At 45.3% G+C, this 25854-nt stretch overlaps 1 protein-coding gene across 7 annotated transcripts in view; it reads left to right on the top strand.

The window, feature by feature from the left end:
• ATP6V0A1 (ATPase H+ transporting V0 subunit a1) overlaps nucleotides 1–25854 on the top strand; it is a 196835-nt gene that overhangs the window by 76158 nt on the left and 94823 nt on the right. For 4 of the 7 annotated variants that reach the window (XM_063959439.1, XM_063959445.1, XM_063959441.1 and 1 more), the window contains exons 6-8: nucleotides 840–946; nucleotides 2766–2892; nucleotides 21915–21997. In XM_063959439.1, coding sequence (XP_063815509.1) covers nucleotides 840–946; nucleotides 2766–2892; nucleotides 21915–21997 — 317 coding nt within the window. The remainder of the gene's footprint in view (nucleotides 1–839; nucleotides 947–2765; nucleotides 2893–21914; nucleotides 21998–25854) is intronic. The other 3 variants (XM_063959440.1, XM_063959443.1, XM_063959444.1) reach the window with 1 other exon arrangement.

Raw genomic sequence — 25854 nt, forward strand, 5'->3', positions numbered from 1 at the left:
ATCCTCCACCCATACATTACATTTAGTGATTGCAGATCATTTTCAACAAATACAGATCTGCCAATTTTGAAAGGCTCATCCATTTACTAGAAATAGCCTGCAAATCTGCTGATTATCACCATACACTAGCAATCTACAGCCCCAACTGATCTGTGAAATCCAACATGTTGGACAACCTGATTTACCAATCCCAACCGATTTTTATTCTGAATCCGCAATCTGTGAACTTCATACATTGCAGATTTTTTATTTGCACAATCATCTGCAAGATGGCAAATTGTCCCAACTAATTGCTGATGTATGCGGGCTTTTAGTCTATTTTGTTTTTATAAAAATAATTGATAATTTACCCACAATCCTTTGCTCTGGCATTTACTCCTGTTTTGCAGTCTCAGACTGCTTATTGTCTGCAAGGAACATTATTTGTTCCAGGGTCTATGTATTTATGCAAGTAACCGTTTTTAGATCTGTAAATAGTTTTATTTTTCCTCATTAATATGGGGTTTACTAGCAGTGGCCTTTCAAAGGGCAATTAAATACCTTACGTTAAATGCCTTCAAGATTTTCTATCATTGTGGTGGGTGCACAATTTAAGCTCTTTCACACATCTTTCTATATCGCATAGCATAGGTTTCAACAACAGACTTGTTTCAGCTAATAGTGATGGGAGTCTGCACCGCTGTCAGCATCTGTTTAAGGGGTGGCTGCCTTTATACATAGACCCCTCCCCCTCCTTATCGTTGTGTACCCTTTTTGCCTGGCTCTCATGCTTTACACCACATGGCCCCCTGCATGCCACTAACTGCTTTGATTAGTTATTAATTGGTTTGTGAATTCAGGCTCAATTGCATCATCATCAGCAGATGGCGGATCCCGACCTACTGGAGGAGTCATCATCACTCCTGGAACCGAGCGAGATAGGAAGAGGAACCCCACTGAGACTTGGGTACAATACAGACTTTAGACCTTTTTCCTAAAAGTATTATTGCATGGTTGTCTTTCCATTTACAAACATACAGATGTTAGGGCATGTAACAACCTCATAAATCAGGGTGGTCCATTTAACAAAATGTAACTTTATTGACAAAATGTACTTGATATGATTGTCATTACTTTGAAAATGGATACAGATAGACTTAACTTCTCCATTAACTTAAAAATTGGCTTCATCAGTAAAAACGTTCCCAGATGTAAGTTTGCGCATTATACCTGATCTGCTGAAATTGCTTTCTGCAGCAAACCTGAGTGTTGCAAACACACCCAGCACAGTGTTAGTTGTACCTTTGTCAGGTGATATAGTGTACATGGACGGGTTGGGTATGAAACCCTGACTTGTCAGAATCCCGACGCTGAGAATGTTGACTGCTTTCCCTAACCCATCCTTCCCGTAGCCTAAACCTAACCGTCCCCTCCACAGCCTAACCGCGACCCCCCCCCCCCCATCCCCCCCCAGTGCCCATACCTAACCCAAACCCTCATACTCACCTCGGGGATCTGTTGGCGTTCTCAGCATCAATATTTCTGGTGTTGGTATTGTGACCATCTGAATCCTGACCATATCCTACATGGATGACCATGTAACGCTTCCAGTTTTCTTGAACTTCTCAATAAGTTTGGCAATAGTGTTTTTTGTGTGTGTGTTTTTTGTGTGTGTGTGTGTGTGTGTGTGTGATGTTCTTGCCATGTTTCCTGGTAAAGTCCATTGCAACAGCTTCCTAATCTGACCATTGGAATGACTTATGTACATTATTCCTCTTTTGACAAAGACATTCTTGAAGGGTTTTTGAAAAAAGAAAAAAATATTCAATATATATGTAGAGCGTATTTTGTGAATAAAGTTACGTTTTGTTGAAAAGGTGTTAATATTTCTATGTGCTATATGAAGGCTTTTGGACCATCCTGTGCATGTGCCTAGTTACCTAATTTTCACCTTTTCCTAATATTCAGAGATCAGGACTGAAACCTCTCTCCTCCTGACAAGAGACATATGTATTTCTAACCTCCTCTCAATACACAGACAATGAAATGTGTCTCTCACCTTCTCCTAATTCACAGACATGACATGTACTGCTCCCTTCCTCCTAATGGTATCCGTTCAGATGGTCGACCATGTTATGATCGACAGTCATTAGGTCGACCACTATAGGTCGACATTGACATGGTCGGCACATGAAAATGGTCGACACATGAAAAGGTCGACATGGGTTTTTTAACTTTTTTTTCTTTTGGGGAACTTTTCCATACTTTACTATCCACGTGGACTACGATTGGAACGGTAATCTGTGCCGAGCGAAGCGGTAGCGGAGCGAAGGCACCATGCCCGAAGCATGGCGAGCGAAGCGGTGCACTAATTGGGGTTCCCAGTCACTTTACGCAAAAAACGACACAAAAAAAGTAAAAAAAACTCATGTCGACCTTTTCATGTGTCGACCTTTCATGAGTTGACCATTTTCATGTGTCGACCAAGTGTACATGTCGACCATGTCAGTGTCGACCAATAGTGGTCGACCTAATGACTGTCGACCATAACATGGTCGACCATTCATACAGGAACCCCTCCTAATACACAGGCATCAGTACACTAACGAATACACAAACATCAGGTCAGGTACCTCTCATCTCCACCTAATACACGGATATTTTCCTCATACACAGTAATCATGACATACACCTCTCATAACTACCTAATACCTCAACTCATAGTACAGTGGACAGCAGAAAATGACTATCTGTTGACATGGACTGCACTATTAATACCCTTACAGGTTTGTGGCTGGTGTGATTAATCGTGAAAGGATTCCCACCTTTGAGAGGATGTTATGGCGAGTTTGCCGTGGTAATGTGTTCCTGCGACAAGCGGAAATTGAAAACCCATTGGAAGATCCAGTAACAGTAAGAGGACTTTCTCTACTTGTATGATGTAACTTATGAATATTGTATTGGGAGTCTCTCTTTATTGCAGGAAATTGAGGATTGTAGTGCTGGAGCTATGAGTCAATGCACCCACTTTCCTTGCTGCTCAAGTCCTGACTCCCCACCCCCAACCGCAGTATATTATTATTATTATTATTATTATAGTATTATTATTCTTATCCTTCATTAATAAAGTGCTTGCATATTATGTAGAAATGTACGTTGAGGAGATCAGTACACCAAAAATGAACATCACGTGAAGCAGATGGTAAAGAAGGTTGCAGAGTACCAATTGTAGTTGTTAATGGGGAATGATATAATTACTGTACCAGTAGCACTATCAGCCTAGGTAATATAGCAGCTATTGCTATTTGCCATTTTGGTCAGGATTACATACGTTGTACTGGCGGACGGGATGCTGGCTATCGGTATCCTGACAGCGGCATCCTGCCCGCCAAAATGGTGGCAGAGGGGCAAGCGCTAAGAGTCCCCTTGCGAGTGGGAATATCCCTGGTGCACCGGGATTCCGGCTGGCGGGATTGTCGGCTGGCGGGATTTCGGCGTCAGTATTCTGAACGCGGGGATCCCGACAACTGGTATTTTAACTGCCAGTGGAGAGTATGGCTGGAATAAGGAGAGACCATGCATGGTGGCAATACGAGGCATGAACTATTTAATGTAGAACTTATGATACTGTCCAGCACTCTAGGCTATTTAATAATTTCCTAGACACCTATTGTTTGTTAGGCAAAATACATTTAGCCAAGACTTGAAAGGGAGGGAATGGCAGACTACGTTTGGTAGTAAGTACAAGTAAGTGGCCTGTGAATCTTCTGTACTACTGTACCTACCACACGTGTCCACAAGTATATAGCGGTAGAACTTAATGAGCTTAGCAGCTTGGTCCTCATATAGTAAAAGTATGATATGAGCTACTATGAAGTATGCTTTTAAATAAAGAGCTATTCTGCCACCTAGATTCTGGATATAGTGCTTTTAATACCATTCCTCTCAGCCAGGATTCATCTGTGAAAAGTCTTCCTTCCCCACTGACCAGCCCTTCCCCGAACTAAACATACAACATTGTTTACAAACTGCATTCTGTCAGCCAGTGATCAGTTATGTAGTAAGGAACTGTAGCTGGTTGATTGCTGTTATACCTACCCATGCCTTTGTATACGGTGTAATGACTGCTTGGCTGTCCGTTCTCTGTTAATGTAATATTCTCCATTGTGCAGCCAAGGAAGTGCTTTCTGAGTGAGATCAGTCCCCACTGATTAACAAACTGACTTCCTTACTCATATCACAATAACCAGCACACAAACACAGGAAGGTCTTCTGTCTATCTACTGTAAGACAGCTGTGCTATGGAGCCCCTATTCTATTGCTCTCTCCAACATGGGGCTAATCTAGACAACCTGTTTTGATTTTATTTAAATTATGTGTTCCTATTTAGTGATTTGGTTTTAGATGTATCCATAAGCACAATTGTCTAGTTTTCACCCAGCATCTAGAACTTTTATTGAAGGAAGAAAGATTTGCAATATATTTAAATGGGTATGTTTCGGAGGGTTTGACCTCAAAATATAAAGCACTACTAATATTAGGAGGAAAGCCTGGATTGTTTTACACTTAATATTATCACCACTTTAAACGTTGAGTCCAAATAAACTATGTAGAATATACTCAGAATAAATGCACTGCGTGTACAATATATTAATGTTCGAGTGGTGTTAGAGCCATGAAAACACTTTCTCTCATGACCTGACATAATAATTGCCATTATTTGCACTACTAAATCAGACTTCCAGTGTGCATGTTCAGCTAGTGCGGAATTGTCCAACACCCCTGCACAAGATACACGTTTTCTGACTTGATGCTCCAGTCTACATTTGCTTTGTGGCTTTAGGGAGGACTTTCATGGCTCATGTTTATTTCTGTCATTTTAAAAATAAAAGGAGTTGTTGAACTGTTTGCACAATATAGTCTGCCAGTTGCTTGATGATATATAATTTCGCAACTGCTCTTTTCCTTTTTAATAAGCAGCAGTTGGAAAGATGCCTTTTCCAAACACTGCTGTATTTTCTAACTTGAAATTTACAATGCAATAATGTATCTACATATTCCTTATTAGAATTCACACTTACCGGTATTTTATTTTAAAATATTCTATTTCTCTAGCATCCATTAGGGATATTGGGGACAGATTAGTATGATGGGGTACAGATGGGTCCAAAGGAGCTAGTGCACTTTAAATTTCTTCAACTGGGTGTGCTGGCTCCTCCCCTCTATGCCTCCTCCCACAGGCAGTTTAGAAAAAAGTGCTCTCAGGAGAGGATGCGCACACTGTAAGCTCCAGAGTTTTTCTTCAATTTAATTTAAACTTTTCCTTATTTCGGTATGCTGTTTGGGTAACAGCATACCTGCGCTGTGGGAGTTAGGGGGGAGACGGTCACCGGCCTAATGAGGTGCTGAGCCGCTTCTCCGCTGCAGGACCACCGTCCTGAGGGGCTGTTTGTTCAGCGGGGCACTGCGCCTTAGCTGTCGCAGCTGTAGCTTGCCGCACACCCCTGACAGAGCCTGAAGGTGATCGTCGTGGTGAGTACAAACCGGGGGCCCCGCTAGGGAAGCCCCCCCGGTTCATTGTGCGGCAGAAGCGTGGGTGAGGCGTATGGATCCCTCCTGGGGGGGACCTGCAGGTGCCCCTGTGTGAGACTGGCGGGAGGTGTGTTGTACCAAGCATTTATGTGAGGTTACACAGCCTGTGGAGACATAGCCAGTATAAAACTTATTAGTAGCTCCGGCGCCATAGCGGGGGGCGGAGCTACATCAGAGCGGGCTCAGCTGCATTTTGGCGCCTTCCTCTGCATAAGCAGCAGCCTCATACAGCTCCTCCAAACGGTCACAGGATCACTGGTACCGGGTGTAGAGGGGGAGTGCACAGTTTACATTCCTCTGGGGAATTTTCTGTGCAGCAGTATAACTGTTATGTATTACTACATAAAACGCTGACAGTCTCACTGGGGCTGTACAGCGTTGGGTGCTCTGGTGTCCTCTCTACTGTGTCTCCTCTCACATGCAATAGGGCAGGCTTGTATTGTACACAGTCTGTGTTGTATGTGTATTGTTTCTGTATATCATTATGGTGAAACAGAAGTCATGCAATGTGTGTAATGCCAGATTCTCCCCTATTTCATCGGGCTCCATATCCTGTGAGCAGTGTAGTCAGTCATCACAAAATGCTGATGATAACATGGGGGAGAGTCCAGAGCCATCCTGGCTGGGGGCTATAAAAACTATGATGTCGGATATGTCACCTCAACTCGCTGCCAATGCCAACAAAACACAAGAACTGCAACAAGCAGTAGCTAGCCTAACTGCCAAGGCTGATGTTTCCCATCCCCCGCTCCATACTACAGGTGCACAAAAACATGCTTTACCTGCAATTTTATAAGATTCTGATGATGATGTACAGGTGGATAGGGATGATGTGGATTCCATTAGTGGGGATTCCACCCCTACACAGGGTATCGAAACCCTCATATAGGCCATACGGGATATGTTAAAGCTCCCCCTGGAGGACGATACTGGTCAGTAGTCATTTTTTGTCCCTTAAGACAAACGGACAGTCACTTTTCCTGATTCCAAGAGATTGGATGATTTATTTAAATTAGCCTGGAAAAATCCAGATAAATCCAGATAAAAAATATCAGGTGTCCAAAAAGGTTTTTAAATACCTTCCCATTTGTCCTTGAAGGCAGGAAATTCTGGGAAGAATCTCGAGCAGTAGACGTCTCCGTCTCTCGCCTTTCTAAAAAGGCGGTGCTCCCTGCTCCGGGCTCTTTTACGGTAAAGGTCCCGGAGGATAGGAAATTTGAGACCACAGGTGGTCTGCCCAAGAGGCCCTATTTCCGATCAACATTCTGGAACTTCGGGCTTTCTACAATGCTCTGATTCTGGCCTCCCCTCTACTCAGGGATCAGGCGATCCAGGTTCAGTCGGACAACGCCAATGCAGTGGCATACATCGACAGGGAGGGACAAAAAGCAGGGCCTGCATGCGAGAAGTGTCAAAAATACTTCTCTGGGCTGAAAGTAATGCAAGAGCACTGTCCGCAATTTTCATTCCAGGACTTGACAACTGGGAAGTGGACTTCCTGAGTTGCCACAACCTCCACTCGGGGGAGTGGGGATTACATCCTCAGGTGTTTCAACAGATTGTCGACAGGTGGAGATACCCGCAGTTCGACATGATGGCATCTCGCTTCAACAAGAAAGTCCGCTGCTAATGCTCGCAAACCAGAGACCCTCAGGCAAGTGCAGTGGATGCACTGACGTCGCCTTGGCCTTACCGGCTGGTATACCTATTCCCGCCGATTCCGTTGATCCCAAGGGTGCTCCAGCGGATCAGACATCAGAGTACAAGCAATCCTGATTGCGCCGGATTGGCCCCCGAAGGGCGTGGTACGCAGCTCTTCTGGACATGTCCATAGAAGACCCTTGGCCTCTGCCGCTAAGAAAGGATCTTCTTCAACAAGGGCCGTTCGTCTACCCGGACTTATGGTGGCTTTGTTTGACACATTGAAGTTGAGCGGAACATCCTAGCTCACAAGGGGTTTCCAAAAGAAATTGTTGCCACTATGGTGCAAGCCAGAAAACCTGTGATGTCAAAACACTATCATCATGTCTAGAGGAGATATGTCTCTTGGTGCGAGGAACGCACGTATCCACCTGCAGAGTTTCACTTGGGATGTTTCCTCCGTGTCCTGCAGGCTGGTGTGGAAAAGGGCTTACGTCTGGATTCCGTTAAGGTCCAGATTTCAGCTCTCAATTTTCTTTCATAAGAAATTGGCTGTGTTGACAGAAGTTCAGACCTTCTTACAAGGGGTACTCCACATACAACCTCCCTTTGTGCCGCCTACAGCACCCTGGGCGTTGGCTGTAGTGTTGAAATTTCTACAGTCCTCCTGGTTTGAGCCTCTGATGGTAGAAGACGAGTACCTCACATGGAAGACAGTGATGTTATTGGCCCTGGCTTCTGTTAGATGCATCTCAGAATTGGGGTCCTTGTCGTGTAAAAGTCCCTACTTGGTCTTTTATGAGGACAGAGTGGAGCTCCAGACTAGACAGCAGTTCCTGCCGAAGGTTGTCTCCGCATTCCACCTGATTCAGCCTATTGTGGTTCCGTCCTGTACTGACACTTCAGCTCCTCCGGAATCTTTGGATGTTGTGTGTGCTTTGAAGATCTATGTCAGGCACACTGCTCGGGTCGGGAAGATGGATTCCTTATTCGTGCTTTATGATGCGCAGAAAAAGGGTTGTCCTGCTTCAAAGCAGACCATTGCTCACTGGATTAGGCTTACTATCCAACAGGCCTATATGATGGCAGCCTACCCTGTTCCTCAGTCTCTGAAGGCCCACTCTACAAGGTCAGTGGACTCTTCCTGGGTGGCTGCCTGTGGAGTCTCTGCCTTGCAACTATGCCGAGCCGCTACCTGGGCGGGGGAGAACACTTTTTTGTGAAATTTTACAAATTTGATACCCTGGCCAAAGTCTATACACAGTTTGGGCAGGCGGTGCTGCAGCAGTCTCCGCATGTTCCTGCACTTTCTGGAAGGTTTGAAACGTCCCCATCATACTAATCTGTCCCAATATCCCTTATGGATGCTAGAGAAAATAGGATTTTAAATACCTACCGGTAAATCCTTTTCTCGTAGTCCATAAGGGATATTGGGCGCCTGCCTCTGTGCGGTTACTTTTTGCAGGTTCTCTATTATGTGTTACCTGTTCAGCTGTTGCTGTTTTCTGTTGCCAGCTGTTGCTGGCCCGGTTATGTTATGGTGTGCTGGTGTGTAAATCTCACCACACTTCTTGTTATGTTCCTTCTCTCAAGTATGTCCTTTCTTCTTCGGACACTGTTTGACCTATAACTGCCTGTGGGAGAGGGCATAGAAGGGAGGAGCCAACACACCCAGTTGAAGAAATTTAAAGTGCACTGGCTCCTTTGGACCCGTCAATACCCCATCGTACTTAGCTGTCCCCAATATCCCTTATGGACTACGAGAAAAGGATTTACCAGTAGGTATTTAAAATCCTATTTTTTCTACATCACTTGTTTTTATAAAATTATGTGATACAATGTAAATGCAGGCTCTGATTGTACAGGTATATTTTAAGTTTGGCCCTGTTAGCTGCATGTTCAGAAGTAGCCAACTTCTCACTCTGGCAAGGAAGCCAAATGCTCTCTAAATGAGTCATTGTACTTAGACTGCTTATCTACAGAGAACATTCGGTGGGCAGTGCTCATAGCCAGAGCCAATTCACATCTATCTGTTGTGTGTATTAGACCGCCTGACTCTGAAGATAAGATTTTGGCACATGGCCACAGTTCATTGCCTGACCACTATACACATATACACACTGATCTGCATCTAACGGTTAATTTGTGACAGCGGAGGGGTGAAGGGTCATGTGACATTTGCATCCAGCTAGCATAATGCAGAACTGAACATAGCAGAACTATTGTTGTATGGTTGGTGAGGCAGTCTCCTCTTAACCAGCTACAACCAACCAACTAACCAGTAGGTTTCACCATTAAAAGTGTAGAACAATTTGAAACTGTATTAAGAAGAAAAAAACTCCAGCATGGTACACACATGATAAAACAGGACTTAGGCTTACTGCTGCACAAAACAGTTATTGTGTGATATCTGCTGTTACATAGGCTTACAGCCATCTGTACTTATGCACCTCTCTGCTGCCCAGGAAGGGTTACAAAGCTAACCAGAACCATAACTGTGACACCTACTGCTACATAGCCTTTTCTCTTTAACCTGTGCTACACTGTTATGTGAGCGACACTGCACAGTTATGGGACACATCTACTGCTAATATAACCTCACAATCAGTGTTCTGCCCGGCTATGAGAGAGGGACAGCACAGCTAACTGCAACTATAAAAGCCAAGTATAGGGTACTCAAATTACTCCACCCCCCACCCCCATCTGAAAGAAAAATGCCACACAGGCATAGTTAGTAGCAACAGCACCACAAATATTGGGGGGGCTTGAGCAACCTATCACCGTTATTAGCAATTGAACTCTTATTTCTTTTTCGTCCACTAGGGGGAACAGGATTCATTACACTGGGAATAGGTTGGATGTGAAGGCGTCTGGGCACCAATGGGTTAAATTGTATTTACCAGCAACCCTCTGGCCTCCCGTCCCCTATACCCCCCCTCCCCCTGCCCGCCTGTGCCTGCCAGTTTATAGATCTGTGCCAGCAGGAGCACCATGAAGAGGAGCAGAGAATCTCCAGGGTTATTAAGGGCAGCGGTACAGGCATCCATGGGACGCCCGGACCGTGCTCCATCACCCGGTAGCACCGGTAAGTGGGCTGGTGACTTCCGCCACACATAGCTCACATAGCTCACAGCCGCAGGCCATAGCCGGGAGGTAAGAGAGCTGCTCCCCTGGTCAGACATGGGGAGGAGCCGTAGCAGTGGCAATCCACCCCAGCAGAGTAGACAGCGGGTGTGGGGGCAGTGGGGCACCAGATTTCCTGTGCTGCTTTTCTACTAGACCACCAGGGACAGTGCGGCAGACTCGGGCAGGTCCCGGGAGGATAAGCACCCAAGAGGAGGGGGGGGGATTTGGAGGGTAGTGGTCTGCGACCCCTCCTCTGTGCCTGAGCTGGCTTGGAACAAGGTATTAACTTCCAGAAGGATTGCGCCTCCCTCGGCTGGCTGCGCCCATAAAATGCTGGATGGTCATTTTTAAAACAATGTTTTTTTATTTTAGAAACAAGCAAGCAATACAAAAAGTGTACTGTGAAATACAGGCATTGCAATATCTGAAATTGATACAAAGTGTACAGAAACATAGAGCATATAATAGAATAGCCATAGAAGAAGCTACTAATAGATCAACAAAACATACAAAGGGAGAGACCAGAATAGAGAGGGAGAAAGAAAAAATAAAAAAATAAAAATAAAAAAAAATAATTAATATATAACATCTTGTGGGCTTAGTGGGTAAAATACACAAAGACATAGGGATGTCAATTGAGGCCAGGGAGGGGAGAAGAACGAAAAAGGAACCAGGGGGACCATATTTTGTGAAAGGATGTTACCGTGTTATTTTGTAAACTCGTGATATATTCCATTGAGGCGACAAACTGGATACGATTCAAAAGGGCAGTGGTTGGAGGCGCCTCTAAGGACTTCCAATGTTTGGCTATAAGGGATTTAGCTGCGTTACATACATGAGTTACAAGTTTGTCTTGGTGCTTGTCAAGCGAAGGAGTCGGAGCACACAACAGTGCAATGGCAATGTTACCTGAGACAGGAAGTCCCAAAACCTGTGAAAGGAGCGCCCACACTTGTTCCCAAAATGACTGAAGTATCGGGCAGAACCACCATATACAAGAGAATGTACCAATCTCTCCACAGTTCCTCCAGCAGTGATCCGAGGTCAATGGAAAGATAGCGTGAAGTCTGGAGGGTGTCAAATACCACCGGGTATATACCTTATAACATGTCTCCCTGATAGTGACACTGATGGAGGCTTTGGCGATTCTAGTTCTAATTGTGGACCAGTCCTCGTCGTCAAAAGTGGACGGGAGATCTAACTCCCATGCCAGTTCATGAGGATCTCGGTTTGGGGGGTCTGGGGTCAGGACGGAATGATAGAGAACAGAGATATTACCTTTATGGCCAACTGAATGAGAGCAGATGCGCTCAAAGTGGGTCAGCATACGAATTTTACTAGGGGGAATTTGGGAATTAACGAAGCTCATGATTTGATTATATTGAAAATGGCGGGAGGCTGGGATTGAGTGAATAGTTTGGAGGTCAGTAAATGAAGGTGGAGCATATTGACCTTTTACATGTTTGAATCTGGTAACGTTTAGAGTTCGCCAGTAAGATGCCATTTGTCTGTCCAGACCTGGGGGGAACCGGGGGTGGTCCCAGATAGGGGACATAGGTGAGGGAAAAGGAGCTAGGTCCAGCGAGGGACGGAGTTTATCCCATATCTTAAGAGTAAAGCGAATGGTCGGAGTTTCACAGGCCGAGGCTGGTCTAAGCGGTCTGGGTAACCATAGTATGTCATCCACTCGACTTGTCTTCAACAGAGAATTCTCTATATCTACCCAGCGTTTGCACCCAGGTTCCGAGTGCCACGACACAACATGGTTCAGCTGGGCGGCGTGGTAATAAGAGCGGAGTATTGGCAAGCCCAGTCCGCCATTAGAAGCAGACCTAGCCAGAATGGCTCTACGAATGCGAGGTTTACCATGTGCCCAGATGAAGCGGTTACATAGGGTTTGCATAGAGTCCAAGGCTGAAATCGGGAGAGGTATAGGTAAGGTTTGGAATAAATATAGTAGTCTAGGGAGGAGATTCATTTTAATCGTGTTTATCCTACCAATCCATGAAATAAAAAGGGACTGCCAGCGCAATAAATCTTTTTCTAGTGTCTGAAACATAGGAGTGTAGTTAGCTTGGTAAAGTGAGGAGTATGACTTAGTGATGGAGATGCCAAGGTATTTAATTGCCAAGGGACGCCAGATAAAAGGAAAGGAGGTAGTAAGCGTAGAAAGTTGTTGCGAGGGAATACAAAGAGCCAAGGCTTCAGACTTAGAGCTATTAATTTTGTATCCAGAAAGAGTGCCGTATGTTTGTAATTCCGATTGGAGGTTAGGAAGCGATATTAAGGGAGAAGTCAAGGTAAGGAGAACATCGTCGGCAAAGAGAGACAACTTGAATTGTTCATCACCCACCTCTATGCCCCCAATATCGGGGTTAGCTCTAATCCTGGCCGCCAATGGCTCGATGCAAATAGCAAAAATGAGAGGGGATAGGGGGCACCCCTGTCTCGTTCCATTTCCCAGAGCAAAACGTGGTGAGTGTAATCCGTTGGTCATCACCGTAGAAGACGGGTGCAAATAGAGAGATTTTATGGCCTGCATGAAATTTCCTGAGATACCTACTGAGGCTAGGGTTTTAAACATGAAAGGCCATAATAGGCGGTCGAATGCCTTTTCTGCGTCCAAGGCCAAGACTACTGATGGGATCCTATGGGTGGTGGAGTGATGTATCAGATCTATAGTACGTCTTGTATTGTCAGAGGCTTGGCGTTGAGGGATAAAGCCCACCTGGTCAGGGTGAATTAAGGAAGATAAAACTACATTCAGCCTATTGGCCAAGATCTTGGCAAATAATTTAAGATCTGTGTTGATCAGGGAAATGGGACGATAACTGGCGCAAAGAGAGGGGTCTTTCCCAGGATTGGGAATAACAATGATTCTAGAGACAGTAGAGTCAGGATGGAAAGAGGCACCATGTAGAATAGAGTTGAACAAATGGATCAGCTGGGGAGAAAGTAGTCGTTCAAATGACTTATAGTAGGACATAGGGAGACCATCAGGGCCAGGTGCCTTAGACGGTTTCTGTGATTTAAGGGCCGAGGCAAGTTCTTCTTCAGTGATATCCGCATCCATGGCCCGGGCCGTAGGCTCAGATATACTGGGAAGCGTACAAGAGTCCAGATATTGTTGGATACCCTGAGCATGGGATTCAGTGTCAGACGGGGCAGACAAATTATATAAAGCCTTATAATATTGAGTAAATGCACCATTAATGTCTTTAGGGTTATAAAGCAGAGCGCCCGAGGGGCTTTTGATCGCAGAAATGGTCTGTGAGGCTCGTTTAGCTCTAAGTCTACGGGCCAACAGGGTATGCGCTTTATTACTCTTATCATAAAACATTTGATTGGCCCATCTGAGACTCCGCTCGACACGTTCGGCAAGAAGAACCTGTAACTCCGCCCGTTTTTGGGAGAGTTGAGACAAAGTCCTCTTGGACAAAGTCCTCTTATGCTCTCGATCCAGAGAAGCGATGGACGAGGTAAGGGATACAATCAAGGCTTCTTGAGACTTCTTACGACGAGAAGCGAATTGAATGATATGTCCCCTAATCACGGACTTATGGGCCTCCCAAACTGTGGAAACAGGGACATTCGCAGACAAATTAAGACGAAAGTAGTCCTGCAAGCAGTCTTTAATCATGTCCTGAAACTGGGGGAGCTTCAGGAGGGTTTCATTCAGTCTCCAGGAGGGCCTACCCGTGGTGGATTCCAAGAGTCCAAAGGAAGCCTCGAGGATAGAGTGATCCGACCATGAATTAGGAAAGATGGAGGAATGAATCGCAGTTTGAGAAAGGGAAGCACACCCTAGAAAAAGATCAATACGGGAGTAAGTGTCATGGGGGTTGGAATAAATGGTATAATCCCTCACGGAGGGATTTCCAGATGTCAAAGAGGCCAGCCTCGGCCATGTGTTTACGTAAGGCCGCAGAGCCCGGGATTTTAGTCCTGTCATCATGGGTACCAGACTTATCTAACGAGGGAAGCTGAACTGTGTTAAAATCCCCGCCTAAAAGTGTTTTACCACTCCTAAATTCCGAGAGGATATGAAAAAACTTATTGAAAAATTGGGAATGACCTGAGTTAGGAGCATAGATGTTAGCTAAGGTCATATCTTCATGACCCAACTTCCCCTTGAGAATAAGAAATCGACCCTCGGGATCACTCCTGGAGTCAGAAAGCACGAAAGGAAACGTGGATCGGAGCAGTATGGCCACTCCATTCCGTTTAGAGGTATTGTTAGAATAGTATACATTCGGGTAGTGTTTGGAGGCTAAGGAGGGGTGACTCCCTGACTTGAGGTGGGTTTCCTGAAGAAAAATGCAGTCGCCCCGAAGGCGATTTAATGAATGGAACAAGTGTGAGCGCTTCTGTGGAGTATTAAGGCCCTTAGCGTTTATGGTAAGACAAGAAAACGGCATGGTCACAGGCTAGGAAACAAATAAAAAACAAATAAAAAAAATTATATATATATATATATATATATATATATATATATATATACAATAAAAAAAAAAAAAAAAAAGGGGGTCTGAGCTGTATTAGAGTAGTATATTCTCACAACTAGAGATCAAAAAACAAGATAAAAATGGGGGGGGGGGGGGGGGGAAGTAGTCGGTACAGCCAAAAATAGGGCTGACCACTACAACAAATGAGCTCCTATAAAAAGGGAAAGAGCTCAGGTGTGGGATTCAAAAATCGGGGATAAACCCGAGTCACAAAATCAAATTCACAGGTGCATATGCAATAATCCCTGAAATTGGGGTTGACGAGGCTTGGAGGTGGGCCAACATATCCCACCCAGAGCAGTTATACCACATTTCTTGCTAGAATAGAGTGGATACTAACAATAACCAAAAAAAAAAAAAAGATATAAACACATAACAAAATTAGTAATGAGCCTGGTATAGTACCTAAACCTAAACAGGACAAAGCACAATACACATCGCATATACTAGTATAATAAACAACAGGAAATCAGCAAATAGGTCTGTATTGAGAATATTCGAGACTATCAATCTTGGGCGTGAGCCCCTAGACGAGACGGACCAGGGGACAAATTAAGGTTCAGTCTACGAAGCAGATCCTTTCCTTCATCCGGCGTCTTTATGAAATAGGGCTTCCCCTTAATCTCTACTTGAAGACGGAACGGAAATCCCCATTTATATTTATATCCATTTTGTCTGAGCAGAGCAGTCACTGAGCGCAGGTCCCTGCGTTTCGCTATGGTGGAAGGGGCTAGATCCTGGAAAATTTGGAGCTTAGTCCCTTCAAACAAAATAGAGGAAGAAGATCTACTGGCCGTAGTGATCAAGTTCTTGATCTTGAAAGAAAGGAGCTTGAGGATCACATCTCTGGGGGGATCAGTGTCCTTCGGTTTGGGTCGTAGGGCTCTATGCGCCCGCTCAATTTGAATAGCAGTAGCATCTACAGATGGAAGGAGGTGGGCAAACAGGCGTAAGAGGTAGGGTTCTAGCTCACCTGGGGCCACTGTTTCCGGGACGTTGCTAATGCGGAGGTTGTTCCGTCTTTCGCGGTTCTCCAGATCTTCGTTCTTGTCCCTGAGGAGGTCCAGTTCGGTGTAGAAATAGTTCATATCATTGCCAATATGTTCCTGGACTTCCTGGACCCGGACCACTTGCGTTTCCAGAGAGGCGGTACGGGACGAAAGGTCCGTCATATCTGCTTTCAGTTCTCCTACAGCCTTCTCCAGGGCAGTGGTAAAAGATTCCTTGAGGTCCATTATAAGAGCCTGAAGGGTCTGGATATCACCCCTAGTAGCAGGTGACGACGATTGGTCCATCACAACAGGCTGAGACGGGCTATTAGGAGATCGGGGTGAAAGCTGCTTTTCTTGTCGAAGAAAGTGGTGAGAAATTTCCTGAGGCCCTTTTTTCTTAGCTTTCAGTGCAATACGGCTCATAATATAGCAAGATCTTTTCTGAAGTTAGCAGTTATAGGTAGCAAAAGAGTAATATCCGATTACCCACTGATACAAAAAAAAAGCTCTGGGTTGGGATATAAGGTGATCAGGGCAGCATTATTAAGTGAAAAACAGTGCGGCAAAAATGGAGTACTCAAAACACTACATGCAGCAGGAGGTTGTGCCGGTATATCTCAGGGAGCCCACAACAGTATGGGTGCCACAGAGGTGGTCCAGAGATGGAGCCCAAACAGTGAGTACAAATGTGCAGCACTGCAGCTATGAGCCTGGAGAGGTATAAAGAAGGTTGCCCTCTTCTGTCTCCCGTGCCAATTAAACCCTGTAGTGTTTAGTGCATACTTGCTGTGGGTTAAGATCAGCTGAGGAGAACCCAGGTAGTAAGGCCACCAGACAGGGGATGTTAATTTTAATCAGGCTGGATGGCACAGCATGTGCCAGCATCCGTAGCCTGCAGTGCCCACAATAAAGATGGCCGCCACAGCGTCTGCTTCCAGGGCTTCCCTGCAGGCCCTGCTCCACTCACCGGCCCCAGGCTGCTCCCACGATGCTGGACAGGCTCAGTGCTATGTGCTGCCGCCGCCGCCGCCAGGTAGATGCCGCTTCAGGCTCCCGCACTTCTCCGTAGCGCCGCCGGAAGCCGTGTACGGAGCTCCGGCCGCTTCCGCCGGCACAGGTCCCGGCTCTAGAGGTGAGGACAGGCCGCAACCCGCGAGAGCACGGATACGTGCTCTCCGATTCCGCGGACCCGCTCAGACCCCACAGCGAGACTCCCCCACAGTACAGGGACAGTGCAGGGGTGTGGGGGATAGATGTTGGTGCGGTATTAGGCTGTGCAGGGGTAGTGTGGGTACAGAGCTCTCACACTAGGCTGCCTCTCAGTATGGCGTCCAAGCCACGCCCCCTGGATGGTCATTTTTAAAGCATTGATGCTTTGGCTGGGGCACCGTGAAAGAGGCTTGGGCCTTGTCTCCCCTATACCTGTCTCTCTGAGCCCGGTCTTGGTTATTTTTTCCTTCCTGCATTCACAGGACAGTTGAGTATTGTGTGTGTGTGATTTGTGCAAAGAAGGCTTTAGAGGCACTTCCTTTTGCTACTCTCTTTAGAAGGTAGTTGAATAAGATTGTGGAGACGTTAGCAGCTTCCAAGTTGGCAATTCTTCCTTCTGGATCTCCCGCAAAGCCGAGGACTACTGTTCACTCCATTCGTCCGCAGGGAAGAGTCAGAGGTCAGGCTACAGCAAGATAGCAGGTGCCCGCTAAGACGTCAAAATCTTGGTCTAAGAAACCCTATTCTACCAGCCATCCAGCTCCCAAGCAGATGGACAAGCCTGCCGTTTGATGGAACGGGCCTCCCTCTGGGGATCCCTGGGTAGGAGGCCGACTTCTGTCTTTTTACCCACATTGGATGGAAACCACAAGAGACGCCTGGGTCAGGGAGATCATTTCTCAGGGTTATGCTTTGGCAATTCAGAAGCTTCCACCCCAGGGGACCCTCAGAAGGCAGAAGCTCTGAGGAGGGCAGTGCACTCCCTTCTAGCCTCCAATGTGGTTATCCCTGTGCCTCTGGAGCAAAGAGGACAGGGTTATTATACCACTCTCTTTCTGGTACAGAAGCCGGATGGCTCTTACTGGCCAATTCTGCACCTGAAGTCTCACCATAAATATCTCAGGGTGCCAAGGTTCCGCATGAAACCTTTGAGATCAATCATACTGGCGTTGGAACAGGGGGCTTTCATGGCATCCCTCGATATCCATGTTGCTTATCTACACATACCCATTTATCCTGCCCCCCAACTATTCGTCAGGTTTGCGGTTCAGGAGGATCATTATCAATTTAAGGCATCACCCTTTGGTTTGTTTACAGCACCAAGAGTATTCACGAAGGTCATGGGTGTCATGACAGCGCATCTCAGATGCAAGGTTTCAGAATACTTCCTTACTTGAACAACCTCCTTATTATGGCTCAGTCAAGGGAGACTTTGGAGCAGCATATACAGGTAACAGTCAACCTTTTACAATCACACAGTTGGAAGATAAATTTATGAAAATCGTCACTTCAGCCTGCTCAGCAGATGCTTCATTTAGATGCACGCGATTACAGAGGGTTTATCTTTCCTGGGACAAGATTCTCGATTTACAGGCCAGGATTCGAGTATTTTTGAAGTATCGCAAGCACTCTATCCATGCTTGCATGATTCTAGGTTCTATGGTAGCTACGTTTGACATGGTGGAATACGATTAGTTTCACTCGCGTCAGCTGCAGATTCTCGCACAGTGGTACGGATCATACCTTTATCTCAGAATACAGAGGATTATCCTTTCCAGAGAGGTTCGCCACTCTCTCACGTGATGGCTTTGTCAAAACAACTTGATACAGGGTCGTCCCTTCTGGATGGCAGATTGGACTCTGGTTACAATAGATGGATGGGGAGCGTTCTGTAACAATCAGTCATTTCAGGGACGGTGGTAGCTTCAGGAAGCAGGCTTTCTATCAATGTCCTAGAACTCAGGGCCATCTTTAGAGCTCTGCCGGGTGTCTCAGTCATACAACGCGACATGGGTCGCATACATGAACTGACAGGGCAGAGGTAAGTCACATCTTGAAGTGGATAGAGGTTCATCTTCCGATCATCTCTGCAGTCTTCACCCCGGGAGTTCTCAATTGGGAAACTAATTTCCTGAGCCAACAAGAGGTACACTCAGGGGCGTGGGCTCTCCATCCAGAGGTCTTCCAATTGTTGGTCAACAGATGGGGACTTCAAAACATAGATGTGATGGCATTGCGTCACAAGCATCACATACCAGTATACGGCTCCAGGATGCGAGACCTGGAGGCAAGCCTGGTAGACGCTCTGACATCTCCATGGAGGTTTCAGCTGGTTTACGTGTTTCCTCCAATCCATTTGGTGCCATGGGTTCTCCGCAAGTTCAAGAAAGAAGGAGGCATGTTAATTATAGTGGCTCCGGATTTGCCACAGCGGACGTAGTACGCGGATCTACAAGCTCTGTCAGTAGACGTGCCGTTACCATTGCCACAACGTCCGGATCTTCTAACAGAGGGTCCCTGCCTTCATCCGAATCCGGACTACCTAGCTTTGACGGGATGGCTATTGAAACATCCATCCTGAGGAAGAAGGGATTTTCAAGAAGGGTGACAGAGACCATGCTCAAGGTCCGAAAACCTTCCTCTGCAAGGGTCTATCACAAAATATGGAAAAGTATTTTTCAGTGGTGTTCAGCGAGAGGATTCAGCCCAGCATCCTTTCGACTTTCACGTTTGTTGGCCTTTCTGCAGTCAGGTCTGGACCTAGGGCTCTGATTGTCCTCACTAAAGGTACAGGTCTCGGCGCTGTCTTTACTAGCCCAGATGCTAGATGTTCGGACTTTTCTTCAGGAAGTACTACATGTACAGCCTCCCTTTTTCAATAGTCCTAGGAGCATTGAAGAAGGCTCTATTTGAGCCTTTGGAGACAGTGGATATAAGTTGGCTCACTTGTAAGAAATGTTTCCTGCTGGCAATTGCTTCAGCCTGCAGGGTTTCAGATCTCCATGCTTTATCGCGCCGCTCTCCATTCTTGGTGTTTCACCAGCACAGGGTAGTGCTTCGGACCTGGCTACATTATCTTCCAAAGGTTGTCTCTAAGTTTTATTTGAACCAGGAAATTGTGGTTCCAGCTCTAACTGATTCCTTCCAGGTAGAAGTATCATTAGATGTAGTGCGGGCTCTCCACATTTATGTGGACAGAACTAGGGAGGTCCGCAAGTCGGATTCTCTATTTGTTCTGTATGACTATCGAAAAAGGGTCTGGCCAGCCTCAAAGCAGACGTTAGCCCGTTGGCTTCGCTTGACTATTTGTCAGGCTTACAATGCTGCTCAGCTCCCTGCTTTGGAAGGGGTCAGGGCCCATTCTACCCGCTTAGTAAGAGCGTCTTGGGCAGCTCAGCGGGGAGCTTCGACAGAGCAACTCTGCAGAGCAGCCACGTGGTCTTCAGCGCACACTTTTTTGATATTTTATGATGTTGGACACCTTTGCATGGGATGACGCAGCCTTTGGCTGTAAGGTTTTGAGCGCAGTCCAGGAGCGCCCCCACTCTTGAGGGGACAGCTTTGGGACGTCACAGTGTAATGAATCCAGTGCCCCCTAGTGAATGAAAAAGAAAACAGGATTTATGGTCTTACCTTGTTAAATCCTTTTTCTTTGAGTCCATAGGGGGCACAGGACACCCTCCCAGATGCACCTGACCTGCTGGAAAATTGCTCTTAAGTTGTTAAGTGTGTCCTTAACTGGAGTGTTTGTGACTCTGTCAGAGTGTTGGTCTTTTTTCATTCTTATTCCTTGCTCCTGCCATGGTCTTGCTAACCAAAACTGGTTTAGGGGACAGGAGGCAGAGGGTTGCTGGCTAATAAAAATGTATCCCATTGGTTCCCGGACACCTTCACATCCAACCTGTACCCAGTGTAATGAATCCTGTGGCCCCTATGGACTCAAAGAAAATAATTTAACAATGCAAGACCATTTATCCTGGTTTTTTTTTTTACAAGGTTTTTCCAACTTTCAAATGCATCGGTGTGACACCACCCTACGTGTATTAGTATAGAATTGTTTGCTTAATTGTATTCTTCTAAGGTGGATTTTCTTATCAGCTAAAACACATAATTATGGTTCAGATTTCTTTTCTGCTCTACAGTGCAAGTGGGATTTGTGTATTAACATGCTTTGGCTATAGATTTGTGGCTTATTTAGTGGTATTTTTATTTTTTATTTTTTTTATTTCATTGTGTATAACATAGGTTCTCAAACTTGGGCCTCAGGACCCTGGAGCAATGCATGTTTTCCAGGCCTCCTCACCGAATCACAAGTGAAAGAATTGGCTACACCTGTGGTTATATTAAAATGTGTTAGTGAGTAATAAATACAATTGCTTCTGCTAGGTGACTTGGAAAATATGAACTGTTTGGGATCCTGATGACAGAGTATGACAACCACTGGGGTATAGTTATTTGCTGTGGCTACACATTTATAGGCTTTGGCACTTTCATTTTGCACCTGTACATCCACATCCCCATGATGTGAAAGTTATAAATATTAAAGGGTTCCTAAAGTTTTAAAGCAATTAAAAAAAAAAAAATGCTTCTTATGGGCCCTATACACTGATAGATCCGCCGACGAGCAGACCCAGCGGCGGGGGGGGGGGGGGGGGGGCAGTGACGGGGGAGTGAAGTTTTTTTTACTCCCCCCGTCACCCGGCTCCATTGAAGTGCAGGCAAATATGGACGAGATCTCGTCCATATTTGCCTGCATGCACAGACGACGGGGCACTAGCGCTGAACGAGCATGCGGCCGCGCATTGTTCATCACTGGTGCCTCCACACTGAAAGATATGAAAGAGATCATTCATATCTTTGAGTAATATCGCCCAGTGTGTAGGGCCTATTAGTTGTTTTGTGTTTGCAGATTAATTCATCTAAGTGAACAAACAAACAAACAAACAAACAAACAGCATTAGTAGCAGATATTTTGGTTAAGAGATGAATCATTTATGTTAACATTACTTTTGTAACTAATAGATCTTACCAATTCCAGCACACATGGTATTCAACGTACGCTAATTTTCTGTGTGCTTAAATCTCACAGGGGGACAGTGTTCACAAATCCGTCTTTATCATATTCTTCCAAGGGGACCAGCTAAAGAACAGAGTGAAAAAGATCTGTGAAGGGTAAGAGAGGATCTTTGATATGAATATATGTAGACATGTCTTACAGTATCTTATGTCTTATATTTAGCATCCTACTGTATTTAAAATATATAGATGATAGGTTTTCAGGTTACACAGGAACTCCAGGCATTAGCTGATGTTTAGGGCTTTACCTTGACATCATGCCTGGGGTTTGAGTTGCTGTCAGAAACTTGCCATTACTGGTCATGCCATTATGCAGCCTCCTATCCCAACTGATTATTTATTCTACCATGAGAATCAGTTGTGCTGGTGTTCTTTTTTTTATTTTTTAAATTCAATAAATTTTTATTGGATTTTTAGATATTTTGACAAAGCAAACAATAACTAAAAACAACAAACAAAAAACAAAAAAATAAAAACATAACTGACATTCAGCTGCACAAGAGTAAAATATATATTAAATCAGGCAGATGAAAATTCAGACAAAGCCATAGAGCTGCATAGCACTGGCAACCTGGAGCAGAGCATCCCCAACATATCGCGGACATAGTAAACACAGGCAGAGCAAATAACAGAATATAACATAACGTAATGTGGCTGGCTACGGGCCACCCTCCCCCAAAATCCCCCGCAAAAACAAAAAACAAATCTGGGCTTTACTTATTCTTGAAATATCGATAACCCATCAACTTTCCCCAGATCATAAATTTATTTTCCGCATTCCTAGCCAGAAACACAAATTTTTCATGTGCAATGGATTCATTAACCAGAGAGATCCATGACTTTAGGATCGGGGCCTCCTTAGCCAACCACAGCCTGGCTACACAGACCTTGGCCAGAGCACATAAGTTAATGACATAACGTCTACTGGGGGGATCTAGAGCCTCCTCATCTATGACCGACAGTATACACGTTACCAGCGTTAGTATGGGAGAGGGAATACCCGTATTAGTTATAGCATGCATGATTTCTTTCCAAAACACAACCAACATGGGGCATGACCAAAGCATATGCCAATAGTCAGCTGCTGAGCTTCCACATTTAGGGCATCTCGAGCTATAAGATCCCCCAATATGCGCCAGCCTCACCGGCGTCATATACACCCTATGAAGTATAAATAGTTGTATTTGCTGGTATCTAACGGAGGATGTTGAGATCTGATGGGACCCCAAAGCACCTTCCCATATGTCATCCGACGACGGACCTATATCCGACTCCCATTTAGTCCGGAGAGAGGCAAGAGGTTCATTGTGATGCATCTGGAGTATACAGCCATATATCTTAGAAACTAAGTGTCCCGATCCCAGCGTTTGCAACATTGATTTAACCGGGGAATCAGCAATAAATGGAGGGCCATCAGGGAATTGGGCAGCCACAGCATGTTTCAGTTGGAGGAATCGGGAAAAAAAACCCCTGAGGGGACATTAAACTCTTGTTGGAGTTGCTGAAATGATTTAAACACCCCACCAGTATACAGATGTCCCAGAGAAGACACTCCCCACTTCCCCCAGACCTCCCTGACTTGAAGCTGACACAGCTCCGGCAGACCATAAGTGTTATCTAGCAGGGTATCAGGATCAATACCATGTCCTTGCATCATAGAGTGCACCAGCTTCCAAATAGAAATGGATTGTTTTATAAGTGGTAATGTGGACCATCAGGATATTCCTGTAACAGCATCAATGAGTGCAAAGCCGAGGTATCAAGATCATTAACCCATTCCCAGATATGTGTCAATTGTGCTGCGTAATAATAAAATCGGAAGTTAGGGAGAGCCAAGCCCCCCAATTCCCCTGTCCTGGTCAGGGTGTCGCGTTTCAATCGTGCCCGCTTACTAGCCCATATCAAAGAGGAAAGCAGACCATCTATCTGTTTGAAAACCTTCTGAGGGATGTAAATAGGAGACTGCTGTAGAATATACAGAATTTTGGGCTGAAAAAACATTTTTATCATGTTAACTCTCCCTGTGACTGTCAAGGGTAGCTTCCCCCAGGTTTTCACTCTGCCGCGAAGGTATGTTATTTGCGGTGTGATATTAAGGGAGGAAAATTTGTAAGGATCATTAGACACCGAAATGCCCAGATATTTGAAGGAGTCCACCCACCGTAACGGAAGAGTAATTAATGGGGAGGCAGGAATCTCACCCCGAAATGGGATAATGGAGGATTTCTCCCAATTAATCAGGAGCCCAGAGTAGCGCCCGAACTCATTAATAATTTCTAATATCCTAGGCATAGACTCTGCATAGCGATCCACAAATAACAGAATATCGTCAGCATATAGGGCTATTTTATCCTCCCTGGTACCTACTTTAAAACCAGAAATTCCCCCGTCCGCCCTTAGAAGGCATGCAAGGGGTTCAATAGCCATAGCAAACCGGGTAGGGGACAATGAACATCCCTGGTGTGTATCTCTAGATAAAGGAAATGATTGAGACACAAAACCGTTCACCACCACTCTGGCTGAGGGGGAAGAGTACATTAACTGAACATATTTAATATAGTTTGGGCCTATACCAAATCTACGCATAATTTCCCATAAATAATCCCACGTCACAGAATCAAAAGCCTTAGCGGCATCCAAGGAAACAACTATGGAGGAGGAAGAGTCTTCACGGGGAATCTGCAAATGAGTAAATAAACGTCTAAGATTAATGGATGTCGATTTATTGGCCATAAATCCCGTCTGATCTGGGTGTATTATGTGCAAAATAACCGTATTTAGTCTATACGCCAGAACCTTGGCTAAAATTTTAACATCAGTGGGCAGAAGGGATATAGGGCGATAGGACTCAACTTTTCTATGATCCTTGTCAGGTTTAGGAAGAACTTCGATCAATGCCTCCGCCATAGATGGCGGAAGAAACTCCTGTACAAATATCTGACTATACAACTCAAGTAGGTGAGGGACAAAGAAATCCAAGTGTTGCTTATGCAACTAAGAGGGTATACCGTCTAATCCCGAAGCCTTACCACTAGGAGAGGCCTTAACAGCAGCCATAATTTCCTCAGGCGAGATGGGCACCTCCAGTAAGTCATAAGCTTCATGGGACAAAGAGGGAAAACATACAGTGTCTAAATATTCATCCAACTGCAACGGAGTACAGTCTAGTTTGGAACAATACAAGGATCTATAATAGGATACAAATTCCGACGCAATTTGTGGAGTCTGTGTCAGAATAGCACCATCTGGGGCTACAATCTCAATTACAGCATTAGTAGATCTGTCTCCCCGTGCCAGGGAAGCTAAATAAGACCCGGGCCTGTCACCAGTAGCATAAAAGGCGTGGGAAGAAAAAAGGAGTCTATGCTGAGTCTTTTCCATTAAATAATCTTTCCATTCCCTTTGGGCCAACAGCCATGTCAATTTAGAGCTGTCTAAGCAATCCTGCAGGTATTGTGTTTTGGCAGCGACATTCTGGGCCTCCAGTTCGATCTCCCGACGCCTATAGAAGGACTTTAAATTGGACACCCGTTTAATTAAAGTTCCCCTCAGAAACGCTTTGAACGTGTCCCACAAAGTAGAATAGAGTGTTCGGCATTATTCATCTCAAAGAATTCCTGCCATGCGGCCACCAAATCAGAGGCGTCCCCAATGTGTACAAGCCAGAATGGATTAAACTTCCATATAGCCTGGCCCCTAGAACAGTGGAGATCTAAGGTAAAGGTGTCAGGGGAAAGTGATCCGATATACCTCTAGTCTCATATCTAACATCACGGACTCGGGGAACCATGTCATTCGAGAGGAGGGCCAGGTCGATCCTAGAGAACGAAGAGTGGGAGAAACAGGAATATTGTTTAAGAGACGGATGTCTCAGTCTCCAGGGATCAACCAGGCCCAACCCCGACACAACATCAGCGAAACCGGATTTCCCAGTATGTACAGTAGAGGGAGGT

This window comes from Pseudophryne corroboree, chromosome 3 (assembly GCF_028390025.1).
Source record: "Pseudophryne corroboree isolate aPseCor3 chromosome 3, aPseCor3.hap2, whole genome shotgun sequence".
In the NCBI taxonomy this organism is placed as follows: Eukaryota; Metazoa; Chordata; class Amphibia; order Anura; family Myobatrachidae; genus Pseudophryne; species Pseudophryne corroboree.